The sequence below is a fragment of the Capsicum annuum genome, chromosome 2 (genome assembly GCF_002878395.1).
Source record: "Capsicum annuum cultivar UCD-10X-F1 chromosome 2, UCD10Xv1.1, whole genome shotgun sequence".
In the NCBI taxonomy this organism is placed as follows: Eukaryota; Viridiplantae; Streptophyta; class Magnoliopsida; order Solanales; family Solanaceae; genus Capsicum; species Capsicum annuum.
In genome coordinates, this window is record NC_061112.1 from 133,533,896 (window position 1) to 133,554,317 (window position 20,422).

The 20,422-nt window shown below is 35.2% G+C and overlaps 4 protein-coding genes across 5 annotated transcripts; all 4 read right to left on the reverse strand.

Annotated features, from left to right (window-relative positions):
* Window positions 1-787: 787 nt before the first annotated feature.
* LOC107859550 (cysteine-rich PDZ-binding protein) lies at window positions 788-6,469 on the reverse strand. The gene is made up of 4 exons (XM_016704596.2): window positions 6,307-6,469; window positions 6,062-6,179; window positions 1,161-1,252; window positions 788-1,049 (listed from the first exon to the last, which is right to left on the reverse strand). The coding sequence occupies exons 1-4, from the start codon at window positions 6,320-6,322 to the stop codon at window positions 985-987; spliced, it is 291 nt and encodes a 96-aa protein (XP_016560082.1). The 5' UTR covers window positions 6,323-6,469; the 3' UTR covers window positions 788-984.
* A 2,324-nt stretch (window positions 6,470-8,793) lies between these two features.
* Window positions 8,794-9,534, reverse strand: LOC107858228 (NAC domain-containing protein 2-like). The gene has a single exon (XM_016702919.1). It carries the CDS (start codon window positions 9,532-9,534, stop codon window positions 8,794-8,796), a length of 741 nt encoding a protein of 246 aa, XP_016558405.1.
* A 1,091-nt stretch (window positions 9,535-10,625) lies between these two features.
* On the reverse strand, window positions 10,626-12,893 carry LOC107859551 (probable xyloglucan endotransglucosylase/hydrolase protein 8). 2 transcript variants are annotated; one of them, XM_016704598.2, is made up of 4 exons: window positions 12,612-12,893; window positions 12,408-12,508; window positions 12,039-12,181; window positions 10,626-11,299 (listed from the first exon to the last, which is right to left on the reverse strand). In XM_016704598.2, exons 1-4 carry the CDS (start codon window positions 12,799-12,801, stop codon window positions 10,897-10,899), a joined length of 837 nt encoding a protein of 278 aa, XP_016560084.1. In that variant the 5' UTR covers window positions 12,802-12,893; the 3' UTR covers window positions 10,626-10,896. The 2 variants fall into 2 exon arrangements, with proteins under 2 accessions (XP_016560084.1, XP_016560083.1); XM_016704597.2 differs by having other exon boundaries at window positions 11,979-12,181; window positions 12,612-12,887.
* A 4,276-nt stretch (window positions 12,894-17,169) lies between these two features.
* Window positions 17,170-18,138, reverse strand: LOC124896283 (uncharacterized mitochondrial protein AtMg00820-like). Its single transcript, XM_047407831.1, has 2 exons — window positions 17,741-18,138; window positions 17,170-17,302 (listed from the first exon to the last, which is right to left on the reverse strand). Exons 1-2 carry the CDS (start codon window positions 18,136-18,138, stop codon window positions 17,170-17,172), a joined length of 531 nt encoding a protein of 176 aa, XP_047263787.1.
* Window positions 18,139-20,422: the final 2,284 nt, after the last annotated feature.

Sequence of the window (20,422 nt, forward strand, 5' to 3'; positions counted from 1 at the left end):
ACTTTTCATAAAAGATGAGGAACTCTTTCATGCTTGATACTACTTAGACTGCTTGCTGCTCCCTAACTGGTCTCTTATCAAGGACAAGGACAAATATTATTGAGAGACATGTTTCACACATACAGAACTTTTCTACAATTGTGTCATCCATTGTGTGCGTATTTATTTATGTCCTTACTGAGAAAGCAAGTTGGTATGCGCGCAATAGCAGATATGGCATGAACGCTGCAAACACATAGGCCCAATGATGAGTGAGGAGACGTATGCAAGGGTGCAGAGCCAAGGCTACGGAGGTACCCATGGCATGACACACAAAGTACATTATGAAACGCAAAATAATAACCATCCAAACAAGCTCTAAGATGCTCTAACACAGAATAAAACAAATTGATCTTTTGACTTCCTAAACCTGTCATTCTATCAGAAATGGTCATTTGTGGCTGGAAGAATCCTTCTCAATCATTCATTGGCAGTCAATAGAGTCAGAATGTTTATGACACGCAACAAGGTACGACTTACAGGCATAGTCAGTTTGTAGAAATTGATATGCCCTAAAATGGTTAGCATTCCTTCATCCTTAAATTCTTTGCTAATAACAGGGTCGATCCTTATTTCACCACTTACCTATAAACAACTAGAAGTTTCAATCTCCGGGTTTATCAGGAGCCACAACTTTTCACACAATTACGAGCAATACATTCAAGCTTTTCAGGATACGGATTGGTGAGATTCAACCTTCTATCCCATAACAAAGACAGCAGGCAAAAGAGAGATCATAGCAACACAATAAATCGTAAAGACAAGAATGAAATTAATGGTTCAAGATATCACCAATTTACAGCTCCTCATTTGGTGCAGCTCTTTTAAGTATTTTACAGAATCATGAACACAAAATAACTGCTTCTCATTGCATTCACAAAGAACAATTCTTTAAGATAAGAGTGCTGAGATAACAGAGAAGTTAGATCATCAGCCATGTCCACATCATACATTGCTCTGTTTGTATAACTTGGTGTCAAGAACTTGCTTTCCGCACATTGCGCATACTCCTGCACAAGAAGAGCACTTCAGATTAGACAACACAGAAAACTTTGATATAAATCATTTGGAACTAAGTTCCACTAATAAATCATATGCAATTCCAAAGTAATCTTCATTACCTTTACTATAAGCACAGGTATGACAATACTTGCCATCTTGATGCACTTGTTGCTTGCAAATAGTGCACTTTGTATTTCCATAAGGTGACCACCTGCAATAGCACCAGTTCCTCAGTAAGTGCCAAAACAATGGCAAATACACAAAACTAACCTTAACAAATTGTATTTGATATCCAGAACAAATCATATAAATCTTTTCATTCCGCATAACACTCACCATAGGAAGCAGATAACTAAAGAGTGGAAATGGTTACAATCATGCAACACCACAAAAAACAAAAGCACCTTAAAACACCAAGTCAAGCTATCCACTTATTACTTTTAGCATTGCAATGCAATGATTTCTAGTTTTTTATCTGAGATTTCTAAAACGTATATTGATTCTATGGCCTAAAAAACGTATATTGTAGCCAATATTCTTGGTTGAGTGTAAATTGCATTCTTTCTCCACAAAGTGGGGCATAATCTTGCTCCTTTTCCCCAAGTGTATCCGTTGAAGTCCCACAACGTTTGTTGGATCGAAACATGGAGTTCTTATATGGTCTTGGCCAATCCTCTCCTCATGAGCTAGCTATTGAGATTGAGTTAAGCCCAAGGTTCTTTCTTTACATAGTTTCAGAGTCGGATCCCAACCCAATTCATTGTTCCCATATCTCCTCCCCAAAGTGGGGCACAATCTTGCTCTTTTTCCTCAAGTGTATCTGTTGGAGTCCCACACTGTTTGTTGGCTTGAATCATGGACTTCTTATATGGTCTTGGTCAATTCTCTCCTCAAGAGCTAGCTATTGAGATTGAGTTAAACCCAAGGTTCATTTCTTTACATGGTTTCGGAGACGGATCTCATCCCAATTCATTGTTCTCGATATCCCCCCACCCCACCCCCACCCCAAAACCCAAATATTGTCCATGCTCCAGCCCTGGGCGTGACAGGGTGGTGTTCAAATCTCACATCGATGGGATGATAGGTACTTAGTCTACTTATATGGACTTTGGCAATCCTCCTCTCGTGAGCCAGCTTTTAGGGTTAAGTTACACCCAAAATCCATTTATCTTGGTATCAGAGTTGACCCAATCCAATTCATTGTTCCCGTCTTCCCCAAGTTAGGCCCCCTATCTTATATTGTCTTTTTCTTATGATGACACACTGGAATTACATTTTTGAGATTCATTTGAAAAGTGCTTTTGAGAAGAAGCCAAAGACAACTTACATTTTTTTAAAAGCACTTTTCTTAAAAGACATTTTAGAGCTTCTCAAATAAACAATTTTCTCACAGCAATCCCAAACGGGCCCTTATCCCAAGGTCCATATCTTTAACGTACAAATCCAACTGTAATTCCATGTCTCATCATACAATGAAAATTTCAGGAAAACATCTTGTCCTATACTTTTTCCATAAACCAAAAATAAATAAGCAAATGAGAAGTTGTTCAGTTTCGACCGCATAAACATTCGACTTGAAAATGAACATTGTCCTAATACTTGAGTCCGGGGAAAAAATATGAATTGAACATATCAATACCAGTTTGGCGAGTATGAGTTACTCTTCAATAGTAGGAATACATCAGAGAAAAGTTGCTTAGAAGTCAAAAACACATTCAATTTTACTTCTTGTGTAATGCAACATGCTTTAGAACCTACCTTTCGAGAAACGATATGGCTAAAAAAAGAAATTTGTGCATTCACTTTAACGCAAATGGAGTATAAAACACATAAACCGTAACAAGATGAAATGAGCCCATCTCAAAAAGAACGGCAGGATGTCAATTGTCAAAATTGACCCATCTAAATTTCAATGAATTTGCACAGGATTTGTTGGTCCTTTAAAATAACAATAAAATATGTGGGAATTACTTAAAAAGACATGTGAATTGCAACTCTTAATAGTTAAAAATACTCTGGTTACAACAACAACAACATACCAGTGTATTCCCACCTAATGGGGTCTGGGGAGGGTAGAGTGTACGCAATCTATATCACTACCTCAGATGAAGTAGAGAGGTTGTTTCCGATAGACCCCTGGCTTAAAATCAATAACAATATAACAAACACAATACATAAATGCATATAAACTTGTACAGTATGTAAAATAAACTATCAACGCTAGCCACAAGATAATACTAAAACTATAAATCTGAAACCATAGACAACACTTAACACCTACTAACAAGAAACTTTGGACACAAATACAGGACACTCCCCAGTTGTTACCGACACCCTCCCACCCGCTAACCCTTTACCCTAATCTGCATCCTCCACACCTTCCTATCAAGGATCATGTCCTTCGTAAGCTATAATTGCTCCATATCATGCCTAATCACCTCCCTCCAATATTTCTTCGGCCTACCTCTCCCCCGCCTAAAATCATCCATAACCAGTGTCTCACACCTCCGCACGGGCGCATCAGCACCCCTCCTCATCACGTGCCCGAACCAACGTAACCTCATTTCTCGCATCTTGTCCTCCACCAAAGTCACTTCAACTTTTTCCCGAATAACCTCATTCCTCACCCTATCCTTCCTGGTCTGACCACACATCCACCGCAACATCCTCATCTCCGCCGCCTTCAACTTTTGGATGCGGAGTTTCTTAACTGGCCAACAATCCGCTCCATACAACATAGTCAGTCGGACTTCCACTCTGTAGAACTTACCTTTAAGCTTCGGGGGCACCTTCTTATCACATAAAACTCCCAAAGCAAGCCTCCATTTCAACCATCCTGCCTCAATACGATGCGTGACATCCTCGTCAATCTCACCATCGCCCTGAATCATAGACCCCAGAGACTTGAAACTTTCCCTTTTCTGAATGGCCCGAGTCCAGCTTCACAACCACGTCAGTCTCCTGTGACACATCACTAAACTTACACTCCAAATACAACTCCAATTATATTCATGGAGAAACACAACTCCAACTCCAACTTCACTCCTACTCCAAAAATTTTAGTTTTCATGGCCAAACACCCACTTAGTCTATCTTCTTTTTTCTGGCATGAGTTCCATCTTGATGACGTGATCCAGAATTTCTTTTTTATTTTAATTTCAATGTGCAACTACTGTCCATCTCATCTCACACAGATTCAGAGCCGGTCTCAACTGGTGGGTGATTATCTTCACCAATCTTGTCTGGGAAGGGGTATTGAGACCAAACTGATAACTATCACACCAGTTCAGGTTTGCTTCTGCATTAATAGCCAATTCAATTAGCCTGTCTCTCTGTCTCTCCACCTTTTCCCTAATTTCACATGGTATCCAAGTTTCTATGATATTTGGAGGACCCAATAACTTCCGATCGGCACTGGCTAATGTTCATCTATTACTCTTTCCTGCTTTCAGAGATTCACTCTGCCAGTACAACATCTCTTTGACTTTACATGTCTATACGGTATTTATATAACAACGACAACAACATACCCAGTGTATCTTCTTATATAATCTAGACTTAAACTGCATTAATTCAGGTGGATTTTTAGCTCAAATCACTAATTCCAACATTGAAGGTGTCAATAACATTAGTAAACAGAAGGAAGACTTGTCAGGAGACATCTATGTTGAACTTGTTCAATTTTACTTATGTACATTTTCCTTTTTTATTGCAAGCACCTCTTAAATAAGACAACGAGTTCCTCGTACTATATCATATTGGACTTTATTCAGTCTGAACTACCTAAACATGATTTCAACCTTTAGTGTAAGCATTACTTTGTTCAAATCAGAAATTCAAAGGTTAGAAAGAATCATTGCAAGATTTTGACATGTCATTTGTTTGTGTCTGTGTGCGTGCGTGTGTTAGTGTGGGTAATTTTAGCTTAAAAATCAGAAAAAAAAATAGAAAAGGATTTGAATTTCTCTCTTAGGATACACACTTACTTTTGGATTGTGTTCTCTCTTTTACCATCTATTCAATCATTTCCTTTATTGGTTTGAAAAACAAGCACCCCATAATAAAGACAAAAATCTCAGCCAAATTAATTATATTTCATCTATAAACAATAGCATAGCTAAGATTTAAAGTACTCAAGTTGGTAATTTTGCCTTCTATTTTTTAATAATGTTGGCGTCCTTACTATTCCACCAGCACCTACTATCTGGTTATCCCCCACCAACCCAGGTACAGGTTAACACTACCCACCAACACTTAGTTATGTTGGAAGACAATAAGACATCACTTAGTGTTTTTCGTTTCTGCTTGATTTTAAAACTCTGGCCTCCAAGATTTGCACCCACTTCATTGACCACTAGCGCACATCCTTGTATGCTACTCAAGTAAGTAAATTAACCACAGCTAATTAGTCTCTCTGACCAGCATTAGAAAAGATATGACTTCCTTGGTAATTCAACATCAGAATTCCTAGCACCCAAGGGTGTAGTCTAGTGATCAATGAAGTGGGTTGAGAACCTAAGATATCAGATTCGAACCCCAGCAAAGACAAAAAACCACTGGGTCGTTCTTCTCATCTGTCCTAGCCTTGATGGAAAGATACCCGGTATCTGTTGCAGGTGGGAGGTGGCAGGCATCCCATGAATTTAGTCTAGATGTGTGGAAGCTGGCCCGGACACCATGATTATCAAAAAAATAAAAACATCACGATTCCTACTAGAGAAGATTGTCCTTAGAGTTTTGATTGATGACATCTTCTATCACAAATTCTAAAAGCAAGCAAGCAAGCGTGTTATCTCAGTTATTATCGTTTCCTCTTAAGATCAATCGAATATGAATAAAAGATGCTACTAGAGGATCCAACAATAAGGCGGACGAGTATTAAGTTATTACTAAAAAATCTAGCATACTATTTCGGTTATTTTCCTTCCATTCTGCGGTCAGTTAAAGCGACATATACAAGGAAGCTGGAACAAACTATCAAGACGGATCAGTAAAAGCAATTAGCCAAAAAAAAAGTAACCTTTTTTTCTTGGAGAGGAGTTTGTTCTCGTTAATCTTACGGCCGCCGCCTTCAGTAGTATTGCTGGCACCTTCTTTCCATTTATCAGGTACAATCACCTTCGACAATTTCTTCTCACCTGCAAAATACAATTTTATGAATTATGAAACCCTAGGTCTAAATATCAATTGCTCACAAAATTGGTTGATTGAATGTTAAGCCAATAAAAATAATTAGTAAAGAAACAGGAAAGAATTTGGACTTACACTTATCGCAAACCATAGTTGCACTACGGGAGCTTGCTTCGAAAGGGAATTTTCAAGTGAAGCTAAATTCGTAATCTGTGTAAGAAGAGGAATAATCGTTTGGGAGCTGGAATATTTATAGGTGAAACACGGTGCGGTGGAGAGCACGGCTAACATATGGACTCGCGGGTAACAGCCGCCTGATTAAATACTTCCTTTTTTAAAAAAAAAAAAAAAAAAGGAAAAGAGCTAATAAAAACTCTTACTTTTATTCATGGAAAAATGAAATAAACATATACCATAACTGACCATACTTAATACAAATCTCCATTCTACAAAGTAATTATAAAAATACCAACTAATTATATATCTTTATTAGATATATTGGAAACTAATTATGTATTTCGACATACTCAAAATCGGAAAAAATGTATCGACAACTAATTATATATCTTTACAAAAAAAAGCTATATCTTTATTGAATGTATTATGCATCTCAACAGATTCAAAATAAAAAATATATATATATGGAGCTAATTATGTATATTTACGAAGAAAAAAATATCTTTGTTAAATGTATCGAGAGCTAATTATGTATCTCGATATATCAAAAATTGAATTTTTCAATAATTATATAAAATGTCGGAATTTCGTGTAACATATCTTCAAACTGTTGGGATTTACTTTGTTTTCCCTTTAGTTTAGTTAGAGAAAATGGTCAAATTACCCCCCCCCAAACCTTTATCCCAAATCTCAACTACACACTTATACTTTGAGAAGGTCATATGACCCCCCTGAACTATTTTAAAATAAAATTATTACCCTCTAACGCTGACATGGCAAAAGAGTGTGTTTCACTCTCTTTAAAGAGAATGAGAACGGAAATATTTTATTAAAAAATTATTTTTAATATTTCTTCTTCTTATTCTTCTTCTTCAATGGCATCCAAGAACTCATCAATGACTTATTCTTCTTGTTCTTATTTCTTCTTCTTCTTCTTCAATGGCATCCAAGAACTCATCAATGATATTTCTTTTTACTCTTCTTCTTCTTTAATGGCATCCAAGAACCCGAATTACGTGAGAATGTTGAATCAATTCACCGAAATTTTGAATTTTTCGGCGCCATCACTGTCGCGACGTCATTTTGTGAAAATCGAATATCTATTGGATATTAATTGTTGATTTGATTTTGATAAGATTACATATCGTGTGAATTTCATATGACTCATTATACCATTGAAGAAGAAGAAGAATAGAAGAAGAAGAGGAAGAAGAAGAAGAAGAAGATGATGATGATGATGACGGCGTGGAATTAATTTTTTATAGTAAAAAAAATAATATATGACGTGGAATTACGTGGCATGACACGTGGCAGCGCGTGTAGACCACAAATCAAAATAAAATCTGGGTATGAGTTTTTAGAGGGGTATATATTCCACTTTAAAATAGTTCGAGGGGTAAATTTTATTTTAAAATAGTTCAGGGAGGTTATAGAACCTTATCAAAGTATAAAAGTATAAGTGTGTAGTTGAGATTTGGGGTAAAGGTTGGGGGTATTTGAGTATTTTCTCTTTCCTGGCCGGCGAGTTAAATTGTCCGACGTGTGATTAACTTTAGAATGCATCAGTAGAGTGCAAGATTAGTGATAAAACTCAATATCTGTGTTTTGTGAATTTGGGACTCCATTCCATGGTAAGTCAGTGTTCACCCAAGGACTCGGTGCTAAGATTTGCACCCACCATATGAGATAAATTACATAAATTTGTCTCTTACTATACTATCGGATCAATTGTTCTGCGATCCGTGACAAGGCACAAGGAAATTGTTTGTTTATGGAAAAACATGAGATGATGACAAAGAAATAAATAATGTGGTCCTATCTCCTCCCCATATATAAGTATATAACTATTAATGACATTAAAACAAGTCGAGAAAAAGTAGCAACTGGGTTGGCAACTTCAAATATGTCTCCCATCAATTGAAGTACGATTTTCCAATGGTACTTCCTAATTTTTCTTTACTTCTGCCAACGTAGTGTAATAATTAACATAATTAATCTTGAAAACAACACATCCACAAGGAGGTGGCATGCAATATGAGTTTCTTGAGAGCAATCTTTTTCTTGCTTGAAAAATTGTCTTTCTTTTATTCAATTTGCAAATTGCACTAAGAAATTATATCCTCCCAAATTTCTTGCAGTGGCAAATTAAAGCCCATACTTCTACCCATGATTAATTTCTAAAAATTAAAGTATGTATTATAACTAAAACAACTGTAATACTAACTATAAGTCTATAACCACTAGGATAGTGTTGGGAGAAAGTATGCTATTGTATAAATTTGAAGAGTAAACCTAACAGGGAAGATATATTTTCTAATGAGAAAACCTTTTTTCCACCAACAAAAGTAATTCTAATTCTAATTATAATTATAGCAGAAAATCAGGTAGAAACTCAGTCAAATACTAACACATAGTTACAATGAATGTAGCATATAACATACTCTATCATTCTAATTTCTTGTTCTGATATGCCTGTGGATATCCAGGATCAGGTTTTTCAAAGAGAGCCAAGTCTTCTTCGTTCAACGATCGAAACGGTCCATCCAATGGTGGCAGACTACGAATTTCTGCAGCATCATGGTACGGCCACGGGCGACATGTCTCTGCTGATGAACTTGGGACATTATCACGATGATGATGATTGGAAACTTCATTCTCGGCTTTCGAGGGGACATCCTGAGAGCTTTTACGCGAACTAACCTTCCTCATAATGCTACACACAACATAGTCTTCCTTTTGAATTTCATCACGTTGTCTTAACTTGTCCACTATGGTTTCGTCAAGAGAGTATTCTTTCATAATCCAGTACACGGTTAGTTGATTATTGTCACTTCTGCTACTTTCTTCATCAAAACGAAAAGTTCTTTTGGATCCAATCACCGATCCTTCTTTATCATAAATTTCTTTACTAATGTCACGTCCCTTCCATTGACCCACCCCAGCAATTGTCCTGTTGAAGTTTCTACCTTTCACAGATTTCTTCTTCAACGGAGTAAAGAAATAGTTTAGCTGATCAGTACCCGTCTTCCCTTCACTACGTAATAAGCCTTTGAATAATTCCCATGGCGGCTTCTTGATACCATACAAGTCTATATGTCGAATATCATGGCATTCAATAGGCATTCCACAAACGAATTTCTGTAAATAGCTTAAGAGATCTCTTTCATTATATTGCTGAAATTTCATCCCCGTTGGAACACTTCGTTGTTTTATTCGTTTAAACGAAAAAATAATGTGAACTCCCAACTTTAATTAGATAAACAAAGAAGGACCTAAGAAGACGTAGAAATAATTCTCATGTGGCAATCCCTATTTATTATTACAATATACTAGAAAACCAAATTAAACTAGGATCATAAAACCTATTCCTGTATTAATCTAGGAGAAACAAATCCTAATTAGACATGAATTAAATAAATACCAAATTCTAAACAATATTGGTTTCCTACTCCAATCCAACTTTGAATTATTATTACAACAACTATGATATTAAAAGAAGTCAAATATGTTCCATAAATTGAAGTACGATTTTCCAAAGCTACTTTGTAATTCTTCTTAACTTGTTGCCAGTGTAGTGTAATAACTACAAAATTAATGTTGAAAACAACACATTCACAAGGAGCTCGGTGGCTGGTGGCATGCAATATGATGTCAAAGTAAAGAGAGTACAAAAATACGGCTAGATGAATTGATTATTCCTAGTGAAGATCATCATCTCCAGTAACTTAAAATCTCTCCATCTAGGTAGGTGAGATGTCCCTATCACTAAATTTGTTCTGCAATTTCTGGCTATTTTAATGCCATGTGACATGTCTTATTACTTATTCACACAAAGTTACAAGTGTACTGTACTCGCCGCATTCATCAATTTCACCATGTTCTCAACTCATCTCAACAATCCTAAAGTTGGAATTGAATCTAGCTAGGATTTTTAACTTGCCAACTCTTGCACAAGGAGAAGCAAAAGTTATTGAATGCATTATCAATCTCAGTTTTAAAATTCAAAATTGAAATCTTGAAGTTACATATTCTGCAACTCCTTTGCTACTCTAGCTTATTGCTTCCCTATCCAAGTTCATCTTTGGATTTTCTGACAAATTAAACCGCATTCTATCTATATGACCAAATAATACTGCTTTATAATTACTCTGTAAAAAATATGGCATGATCCAGAGAAGGAATCTTTATGCATCTAAATTTTTTATATAACATGATAATGATCTTTTGAAAACATACTAGATGCTATGTTACAGAAGTCAGATCAGAGGAGCCCTTACTTCTTAAACAACTATTTGAAATTGAAATCTTAATTTCTTTGAATAAACATTACATATTTACAGATTACACCAAGAATAACTCTTTCACTTTCCAATAGTAGTAACGTCATGTTTTTTTCCAATAGACGGATTGCAATATAGTACCAATCAATGGATCTACCATGGCTCAATCCCGAATTAGTAGGACAGAGTCCCAATATATACACTCAAAATCAAAATACTACAATTTTTAACTCTCAAAAGAATCTTATCTAGTATCTTCTTTAATATATTAGTCCAAGGGATTTAACCAACACTCCTGAGGCTTGTAACGGTTCCTCACAGTATCCTGGCAATAATTGTAAACCACAAAGTTCCTCTGGACCCAAGCATAATCAGTCTTCTGTTTACTTGATAAGTGCCAAGCACTGTACTGATCCCACCAGTGCTGTGTGGTGGTGGAAGCACAAGCAGGGTAAGGATTTTTCCATGTACAAGCATCTATAGTGAAGTCCTTATAAGATGCTACAAATGGTGCATTTTTCCAGTTTATCTTGTCTAAGCCTCCTCTAGTAGCCCAATTATCTGCATTCCATATGCTAGAAAACACGTACATTGGCCTCTGGGCAGGAAAGAAATTGTTCGTGTGATTCGCGTTCTTGTATATCCTTATTGGTACCTTATCCACAAAAAACCTGCATTTACAAGAATGTAGTCATCAACCTCGCGTTAATCTCAAATAATTTGTGTTCAACATATATATGAATCTTCTATATCCATTTCGTTATGTTCAAGTCCAATTCAAATTCACGAGAATCTTGATGTTAGTAGTAATTTCAAATGACCATTCTCTCAAGTCTCATATACAAGTTTTTTCCGCCAAGTTTATTTTCGAAAAATTGTGACCATGGTGTTATGATCGGAGAAACAAAAAGTCACCGATGGATACAGTAAGATGGTTGGAATCCCTTTATCCGTAACCAAAGTGTGATTCAGACTCCAGGAACAGTGTGGTAAAGCCAGAATTTTCGCTAAAAGATTCAAAATATAAAGAAAACACAAAAGAAACCAATGAGATTCATCCTCCACTATATATATATATATATAGTGTAATTTTCTAGCGAAAAGGATTCAAATGAAGTACATTTTACAATAAAGTATATTTTACATCTTTAATGGATCTACTAGACGTGAATTCTACAACTTTATCCTTACACCCCCACATAGGGATGAAGTACATTTCTCTAGGAAACATATTACCTCCTTAATAGATCTACCCCCACGCTTATTTCAATTAGTTTAATCATTAAACTTCGAATGTCGAATGGTTAAACAAGAAAAATATCTAGGTTGAAAAGTGAAAAAAGAACTTACACAATGTTATGAGAGTTCCAAAGAATGGAATAAGTATGGAAGTCTAGAGTAGGGTCAAACCATAGTTGATGCCTCATCTCACGTCCACCACTACCATTGTTGTACACATTTGTTTGAATAAGATAAGGCTGCCCTGTTCTGTTTCCCAAGAACTCAAAATCTATCTCATCCCTCAATGGCCCTGCCTCTACTTCTGAACACATCTGCACCCAATGTGCCAACAAAAAATATATGAAGGAAATCCCCATTACACATATATATTAGAAAAAAAAAAAAAAAAAAAAAGCAGCCCCAGTGCACTAAAAATTCCGCTATGCGCAGCGTCAGGGAAAGACCGGACCACGAAGGTCTATTGTACGCGGTCTCACCTTATATTTCGGCAAGAGGCTGATGATAATAATAATGCACGAAGTGTCTTAGTGAACTTACATAAAATGCTGTTACAACACCAGCAGAATCACCTCCTACTAATTTCAACTTTGTACTAAACCAACCAAATCTATAGCTCTGCTTAGTCATGAAGCCACAATCTGACATACCAAAAAAACATAAATATGTTCAAATTTCAAGAAAACAAAAAAAGGAATGTAAATAAAAAATAACGTGTATTTTGAATTCTTGGATTTAACATACCTGATACTTGGTCTAATGTAAGATACCAGATCTGTCCATCTTGAGAAGTCTTGAAATGTGTACCTGGACAACTTTTGCTGAAATTTTCTTCAAATGCACCTTTGAATACAGCATCTGATGGTGAAAAAAGGGTAGCCATTAGTGCTAAAACTAAGAGAAAAGCAACCATTGAAAAAACATATTTCTCCATGGTTTTTTTAATCTTTTGAATGAAGATAGGCTTGTAAGCTGGATCCTTTAGGAATGACAACGTTTTATTTATTATACGCGGTTTGTTACCTTTGTGTAATGTTAAGGGCACTTGTGGAAATGAAATTTTTTTGCTCATTTTTATTTATTACTCTATCAAAATCTTCGAGTAAATAATAAAGATGTTGTCATGTGATCAGAAGATCATTCATTCATTCCATGGACATAGCGTAACTATAGCCAAATATTTGGTGCTCTGACATCATTAAATTTGATTCAAATTAGATATAATTATATAAAAATATATAAAATCTTAGATTTAGAAATATATCCAATAAGTTTAAAAAATAGTTAGGTGTTTTAGTTTTCAAACGAAACCTTAAAACTTTAGATATTAATGTGTGTTCGAATCTTTCGTACATCCACATTTCCTAAATCTTGAATCCAGCACTGACCATGAAAAAAGCATCTTGTAAAAATGTGAGTAAGGTTTCGACTTTTTCCAAACTCCGCGCATGGAGGAAGTTCAAGGCCACCGAAATGTCCTTTTCTCTCTTATCTTTTCTCCTCGAGAGACGAAATAAGACCAAGGACTAAAAAAGAATGAACAAAAAACTGCTTTTACTTGGCAAATTCCTCTTTGAAAATATTTTTCTATTTTCAGTAGTAGAAATACATTTCAAAAATTGAGGACCAGCACGTTTGGTATTCTAAAAATGGAATACTTTCAAAAATCAATACAAAAATGGCTTTTAGAAATCAAAACAATTTAATGTAGATCTATAACAAGACTAATATAAATATTTACTATTCTCCAAATTCATTCCCCTAAAACGCAATACTAATTAAAAAAGAAAACTACATTATACCAAAATCCAAACCTCACTCAATTTTTTTCTCTCCTTGTAAAAAAAAACATGTCGGTTAAACCTCGTTAGTAAATCTTCGAGAAAAGTGTTAAAAATGTTTTACTGTATTAAAAAATTAAATATGTCCTCTTTCACTTATTTAATCCTTGCCTTCATCGTTATTTTTTGGCTTAAAAAATTATTTCTATCTATTGTATTCTTTTCTTAACGAAAAAAGTTTAGGGGTACGCGGGTGAGAAAATTATTAGGTAAAGAATCAAACTCTCATCAACGAAGTGAAAATTTAAATAATCAATTAATTGATTACTTTATATGTTCCATTTTATGTATCATAATTTCATTGGGTACGGAGTTTGAGAAATAAGAAAAGACTTGGTAATTTTTATCAAATTATGTCTTTAAAGTTATCGAATAGAAAAAAGTGACATAGAGATGAAAAAAAAAAAATGACGATACATAAAATGAGAGGAAAGGAATATTAAAATTGTTCATCTATTATACTCTAATTACTCTAACCACAAAAATCATGAGTATTATTTAAAGCAATTTGAGATCCATAGATGGATGGAGAACAAATTTAAATTATTATAAAGAGATGACGAATACGCTACTCAATATTTCGAATTTTAAAAGTAAATAATTTAGGGATTGAATCCCAATTGCACACATAATCACGAAGACCAGGAAAAGCATGAGAGCATGCAAAAGAAGAGAGGGAGAGGGTATCCATGCTGCCAATTAACTGATTTTGGTGACACAAAATATAATAGTGGGGCTCTAAACTGCTTTTAATATTGCAATATTATGCCTCCTTTTGATATGGTCTTATTATATCAAAAGCTTCTTAGATTTGACAATCTGGATTCTGTTAACTCCTCATTTGTATTTGATCTTTAGCTTATTTTAATTATCGTGTTTATTCAAATATCAATTGAACTTCTTTTTTTAATAAATGAATTGACTTCGATTCTTAAATAATTTAAAATCCGATAGTTTTGTGTTTACCCACAAATTGTTTTTATTTAATAAATAAATGGAAAGGAGTAATAAGAGTATTAAATTATTTTTTAAGAAATGTATAAAAGTAAAACATAATAAATATATGGTTCTTGTTAAAATATCATTTGACTTCGCTAGTTGTGAATCTCAATAATTACTGATTTAGGCATTACGTTGCATGTTTTTAATACGGTGAATTCAATTTTGGAAGAAGAGCTTAGTCATTGCTGATTGTTTAGGAGTATATTTTCATTTCTTGTTTTGATTACTCTTCGCGTCTCTACTTTTTGAAGGTACCGGTATGGACTGGTTACATTTTACCCTCACCGACCCCATGTAGAAACATACTGGGTTTGTTATTTTGATTACTCTTTGTCAATTTCCACAAAAGAGGAGGATTAAGTTTCAAAATTAGTTTAAATGGTCCGGGATTATTCTGCCATAGCATGCCAAGTGCTCCCCTAGTTTCATTTTCATGTGATCAGTATTGAATTAATACTGTACTTCTTTTACAAAATAATATACCATTAAGAATCTATTAAATATACTTTTGAAAATCTAAATTTGATTATTAAAATTTGATATACCTTATTTAATGATAAAAATGACATTGAAAGAAAATAATGAATTTAATTTTTTGATTACATATGAATAGATATTCCACCTAACACACTCCTTAAAATTTGATATACCTTATTTAATGATAAAAATGACATTGAAAGAAAATAATGAATTTAATTTTTTGATTACACATGAATAGATATTCCACTAACACACTCCTTAAAAAGGTTTTACCTAGAAATGTATTTTATTAAACTAACTTTATACTTATAGTGATTTAAATTTTTTGTTTTACCTAGAATGCACATAAAAGATGCTTCTTCGAATTTAAAAATGGAGCATAATAAATCCTAATTAAAGGGAAAGTTCAAATTTTGCAATGGGACATTTATAGGGATTTGTTCTACTATTACACAGTCTCCAAAGACCGACAAGTAGGAAGAATTAAGAAAGCAATTTCAGAAGAATGGGTCAGAAGCCTTAAATCAAGGGATTAGTAATAATTAAGCTTGATACTTGTAAATTAATGTATCAAAAATTAACTATACTGAAGTGGATCTCAATGATTACAGATTAATAAAATAAACTGTAGATTGTTTTGTTTAGGAAATTAGTGAATTCTATTAAGTAGTAATTGAGAGTAACACAATATATGTCCCCCTGTCCGTATTTTCACTTTTTTGATGCTGATTATACACATGTAAGGGGTCAAGGGCTAAACCCCACCAAAATAGTGGTTTAATTAATAAGAAGTATTGATTTTTTGGCAGTATTCCATGATCCCCACCACAATGGGGGTCTAGTTTATAAGAAAGTATTGATTTTTGGTTGCATTTGTCTTAAATTGGCCCGTGAATACTGAGTCTTCTCGGGCATCTATCTACAAATAGGTTACTTTTGCTGGAATTTAGTAGATCATGAAATGTAAAGAGAAAAACAATGCAGTAAAGAGAAAAACAATGCAGTAAATAACTACTTCCTTTCGTGCATTTTTACTTATTCATTATACAACAATATATTATTTATATTTACTTGTCATTTTTAACATATTAAAAGAAAAAACGAAAATATAGTGATGTACGATATAAAGAACGAGAAAGGTTAAGCACAAAAAGATTGAGAACGTAAGTGCTAATTTCTTTATTCTGCTGATTGCATCTCTTTTTATATAAATTTGTACATGTTGAGGATAAATATAAGAGTCCTTATCTAATGTCTATTCTACAGGAGAAGTAATCTTTTTGCTACAGAAAAAGCTACAACAATTCAAATTCAAAATAAACTCTAATAGTCCCCTGCAAGATCATGTTCGGGATCGAACCATGAGCTTTGATCGAAGATTGAGGAACCGATTCGTGCCAACTGTTTTAGTAAATATATATATGCAAGTTGATTTTGAGATGAAACATAGCGAACCATTAACGATTGATCCTCAACCATCTCTAGTACAAAATGATAATAAAGACGAATATGCTTTGACCGTTGATGGATGATAGGATTTCGAGATAAAAATTGTGCACTCAGATTATCACAAAGGACAATAGGGGGTGCAGTAAGAGGAGCACGTAGCTCACTGAGCAGTTGCTGAACCCAAATTAATTCAGTAGTTGCAAAAGCTAAAGCACGACACTCAGCTTCAGTGCTTGAGCAGGCTATAACCTTTTATTTGCGAGAAGACCAACTGATCAGGTTACCTCCATAAAACAGTGCAAAACATGTTGGGAGCGACTATCATCAAGGTCAGAGATCCAACCAGCATCCGAAAAGGCCACAAGGCTAGAATCAGACATAGGTCGTAGTAAGAGGCCATCATGGATGGATCCTTTTAGATATCGAAGTATGTGTTTGACAGCTGACCAATGAGCAGTGGTGGGTGCTTGCATAAATTGGCATACTCGATTGATTGCAAAGGATATTTCTAGCCTAGTGATAGTAACATATTAAAGTGCACCAACAATAGAACGGTATAAACAAGTATCACCAGAAAGAGTAAGTCTTGATCCAGATTCAGCCGAACTAGAGATAGGCTTTGCATCAGCCATGTTAGTTCGACGAAGTAAGTCACGAATGTGCCTGCCTTGAGATAAAATGATCCCATTTAATGTTGGAGATACTTCAATACAAAGAAAATAATTTAAGAAACCAAGATCTTTGAGAGAAAACTGTTGATCAAGAGAACAAATAAATGCAGTGATGAAATCACTATCGCTGCTAGTTAGAATAAGGTCATCCACATAGACAAGAACATATCTTATACGCTTAGAAGTTTATTGTACAAAAAGATAAGAGTCAAATAAACAAGAGTGGAAGCCAATATCGAAGAGAAAAACCTTTAACTTATTGAACCAAGCCTGTGGCGTTTGTTTGAGGCCATATAAGGTCTTGTTCAATTTACATACAAAATGTGGCCAACGAGGATCAACAAATCCATTTGGTTGCTCCATAAATACTTGTTTGGAGAGATCACCATTCAAGAACGCATTGTTAATGTCAAGTTGTCGAATGGGTCACTTATTTGTCACAGCTAAAGACAAAACAAGCCGAATAGTTATAGGCTTAACAACGGGACTGAAAGTATCAAAGTAATCAACACCCTCTTCTTGGTGAAAATATTTTGCCACAAGACGAGCTTTGTGACGTTCAATAGATCCATCAACTTTCCTCTTAACCCTGTAGACCCATTTACAACCAACAATGTTAGAATTAAGCGGTGGTGGAACCAATGTCCAAGTTTTATTTCGCATAAGGGCTAAAAATTCTGCCTGCATAGCATGATTGCATTCAGGATATTTGGAGGCTTGATGATATGTTGCTGGTTCTGGAATGTGCGAGGGATCAGGAGAAAGAGAATGTCGAGATGTTATAAGAGGTTTTGATTTTAAGGAATTAGTTTTACTTCGAACAACCATGTAATGACGAGAGGTGTCGGAGGGCGAAAACAGAAAGGGGTTGAGGTCGGATAAGAGGAACCAGATGGTGGTAGGTGTTCAGGTGAGTTAATGGTTGGTGTATGCTGTTTGTGGATAGTATTAATGGGATACAATATAGGGTCTGTGTGTATGATTAGTGTGCTCAGATGAGGGGATAGACGATGCAACTGGAGGACTTGATGATGACCTTGATGCGAGAGAATGTGAACACACTGGACATTGAGAAACTTGATTGAGTAAAGAGAAAGAAGAGTTGCGAAAATGGGATGAGGAGAAGGATGATGTTGTGATTGTCAGCATAGAGGAATGCGGAAAAGTATTTTCATCAAACACAACATGACGAGTAATATAAATTCGAGAAGACGCGACATGGTAACAACGGTAACCTTTGTGACGAGAATTATACCCTACAAAGACATACGGAAGAGACCGAAAATCAACTTTATGATGGTTGTAGGGTCGAAGAAAAGGATAACAAAGGCAACCGAAAGTTTTGAGAAAACTATAATCGAGAGAATTTTTGTACAGTAATTGATACGGTGATTTAAAGGACAACGAAGAGGATATTGTAATATTAGATAAGTACGTAGCAGTGAGAAATGCATGCTCCCAAAATTGAAATGGAAGAGAAGCGTGGGAAAGAAGAGCGAGTCCTTTTTCAATTATAATACGATTTCGACGTTTCGATGCACCATTTTGTTGAGGTGTATAAGGACAAGAAATACGATGATGAATGCCTTGATTTTGTAAAACCGATAATATATTTCGGTACTCACCTCCCCATTCAGTTTGAACTGATTTTATTTTTGTACCAAACTAGATTTCAACGACAGACTTAAATTGAGTGAAAATTTTAAAAACTTACGATTTATGTGACATGAAATATATCCAAATAAATTTGGTGCAATCATCAATGAATAAAACAAAGTAGGAGGATCCATTAATAGAAGAAACGGGGAAGGTCCCCAAACATCAGAATGAACTAATTGAAAATGATTACTGCTAGAAATATGGGAATGGGAAAAGGATAGGTGTCGACTCTTACCTAGTTGACAAGGTTCGCTAAAATTAGGAAAATCAAAGCTAGAAACAGGTAGCCTAAAATTAGACACAAGACGTCAAAGAAAAGCTTCATTTGTATGAGCCAGTCGACGATGCCAACCAACAAGAGATGTGCGTTTACCAAGAAATACGAAAGGTGGGGAAGACTGAGAATGAGGCGATGATAGTTGAAGACGGTACAGGTCATCATCAAGTATTCCTCGAAGTAGTTTCCTACCTTGCAAATCCTTCACATAGCAATCATAAGGATGAAATTTCATTTAGACATTATTATCACGAGTTAGTTTAGAAATACTAAGTAAATTATTGGAAATTTTAGGGACACGGAGAATATTTTTAAGATGAATGGGTTGTGTGCGTGTAGACAAAATTGATGAGCCAATGTGCGAAATAGGAAGTTTCGTATCATTACCAACCGCTAAACCATCATTGCCAGTGTAAGGCTGTAACGAGAGCTTAGCCATGTCTGAGGTCACATGATGTGTAGCACCCGAATCAAAATACCAAGCAGGATCAACAATAGCTGAAGGAGAAGCAAAATGTGCTTGTTTGGGAGTTGACCGTGATGGTGATGGCCTTGTTGATGGATAATCTTTTTCATTGGAGTGATGGTAGCAATTACGAGCTTCATGATTAGTTTTACCACATATTGACATGGCACACGACGCTTGGACTGACGATTATTGGACCGAGAGAATGTGAAATGGAAATACTGTTGAGGTACCATCGATTGAGCATGATTATGAAAATTGTGGGCAACAAGATTAGAGAGTGGGGGTGGTCCAAGAATAGATGATTGGTTGGTATTATGAACGGGTGGAAAGAGAGGAGAATAAGCTTAATTTTGAGTTAAGAGGTCATGAGAAGGAGTAGAGCCAAATTGAGTATTAATGGCGGTAGAATGAATTTCTTCCGCCAAGCGTTCTTCTTCTTGAAGGAGGAGTCCAAACAATACTTAAGAAGTCATAGGACCAGAACGCATATTAAGTGCAACCTTGCAAATTCCGAATGGAGAATCCAGACCATTAAGAACAAATGAGATGAAGTCATCATCTTGTATAATGCACAAGCTTTCTGCTAAAGATTCGGCAACTGTGCGTTTCTTCTCAAAGTATTCTGTGATGGAAAGATTGCCTTTAGGAAGGTGTTGAAGTTGAGATTTTAATTGCATAACTCGAGCACGTGTCTGTGATTGAAACAT

Coding starts and splice junctions, on each gene's coding strand:
- LOC107859550 (XM_016704596.2), bottom strand. Junction 1,253..6,061: donor CTCCTCTCCAAGAAAAAAAG/GTTACTTTTTTT, acceptor GTGCTATTGCAG/GTGGTCACCTTATGGAAATA. Junction 1,050..1,160: donor TACCTGTGCTTATAGTAAAG/GTAATGAAGATT, acceptor CTTCTTGTGCAG/GAGTATGCGCAATGTGCGGA.
- LOC107858228 (XM_016702919.1), bottom strand. CDS start 9,534: ATGAAATTTCAGCAATATAATGAAAGAGATCTCTTAAGCTATTTACAG.
- LOC107859551 (XM_016704597.2), bottom strand. CDS start 12,801: ATGGAGAAATATGTTTTTTCAATGGTTGCTTTTCTCTTAGTTTTAGCA. Junction 12,509..12,611: donor TACATTAGACCAAGTATCAG/GTATGTTAAATC, acceptor TTGGTATGTCAG/ATTGTGGCTTCATGACTAAG. Junction 12,182..12,407: donor GTGTTGTAACAGCATTTTAT/GTAAGTTCACTA, acceptor CATTGGGTGCAG/ATGTGTTCAGAAGTAGAGGC.
- LOC124896283 (XM_047407831.1), bottom strand. CDS start 18,138: ATGGTTGTTCGAAGTAAAACTAATTCCTTAAAATCAAAACCTCTTATA. Junction 17,303..17,740: donor TCTTTAGCTGTGACAAATAA/GTGACCCATTCG, acceptor ATCTCAAGGCAG/GCACATTCGTGACTTACTTC.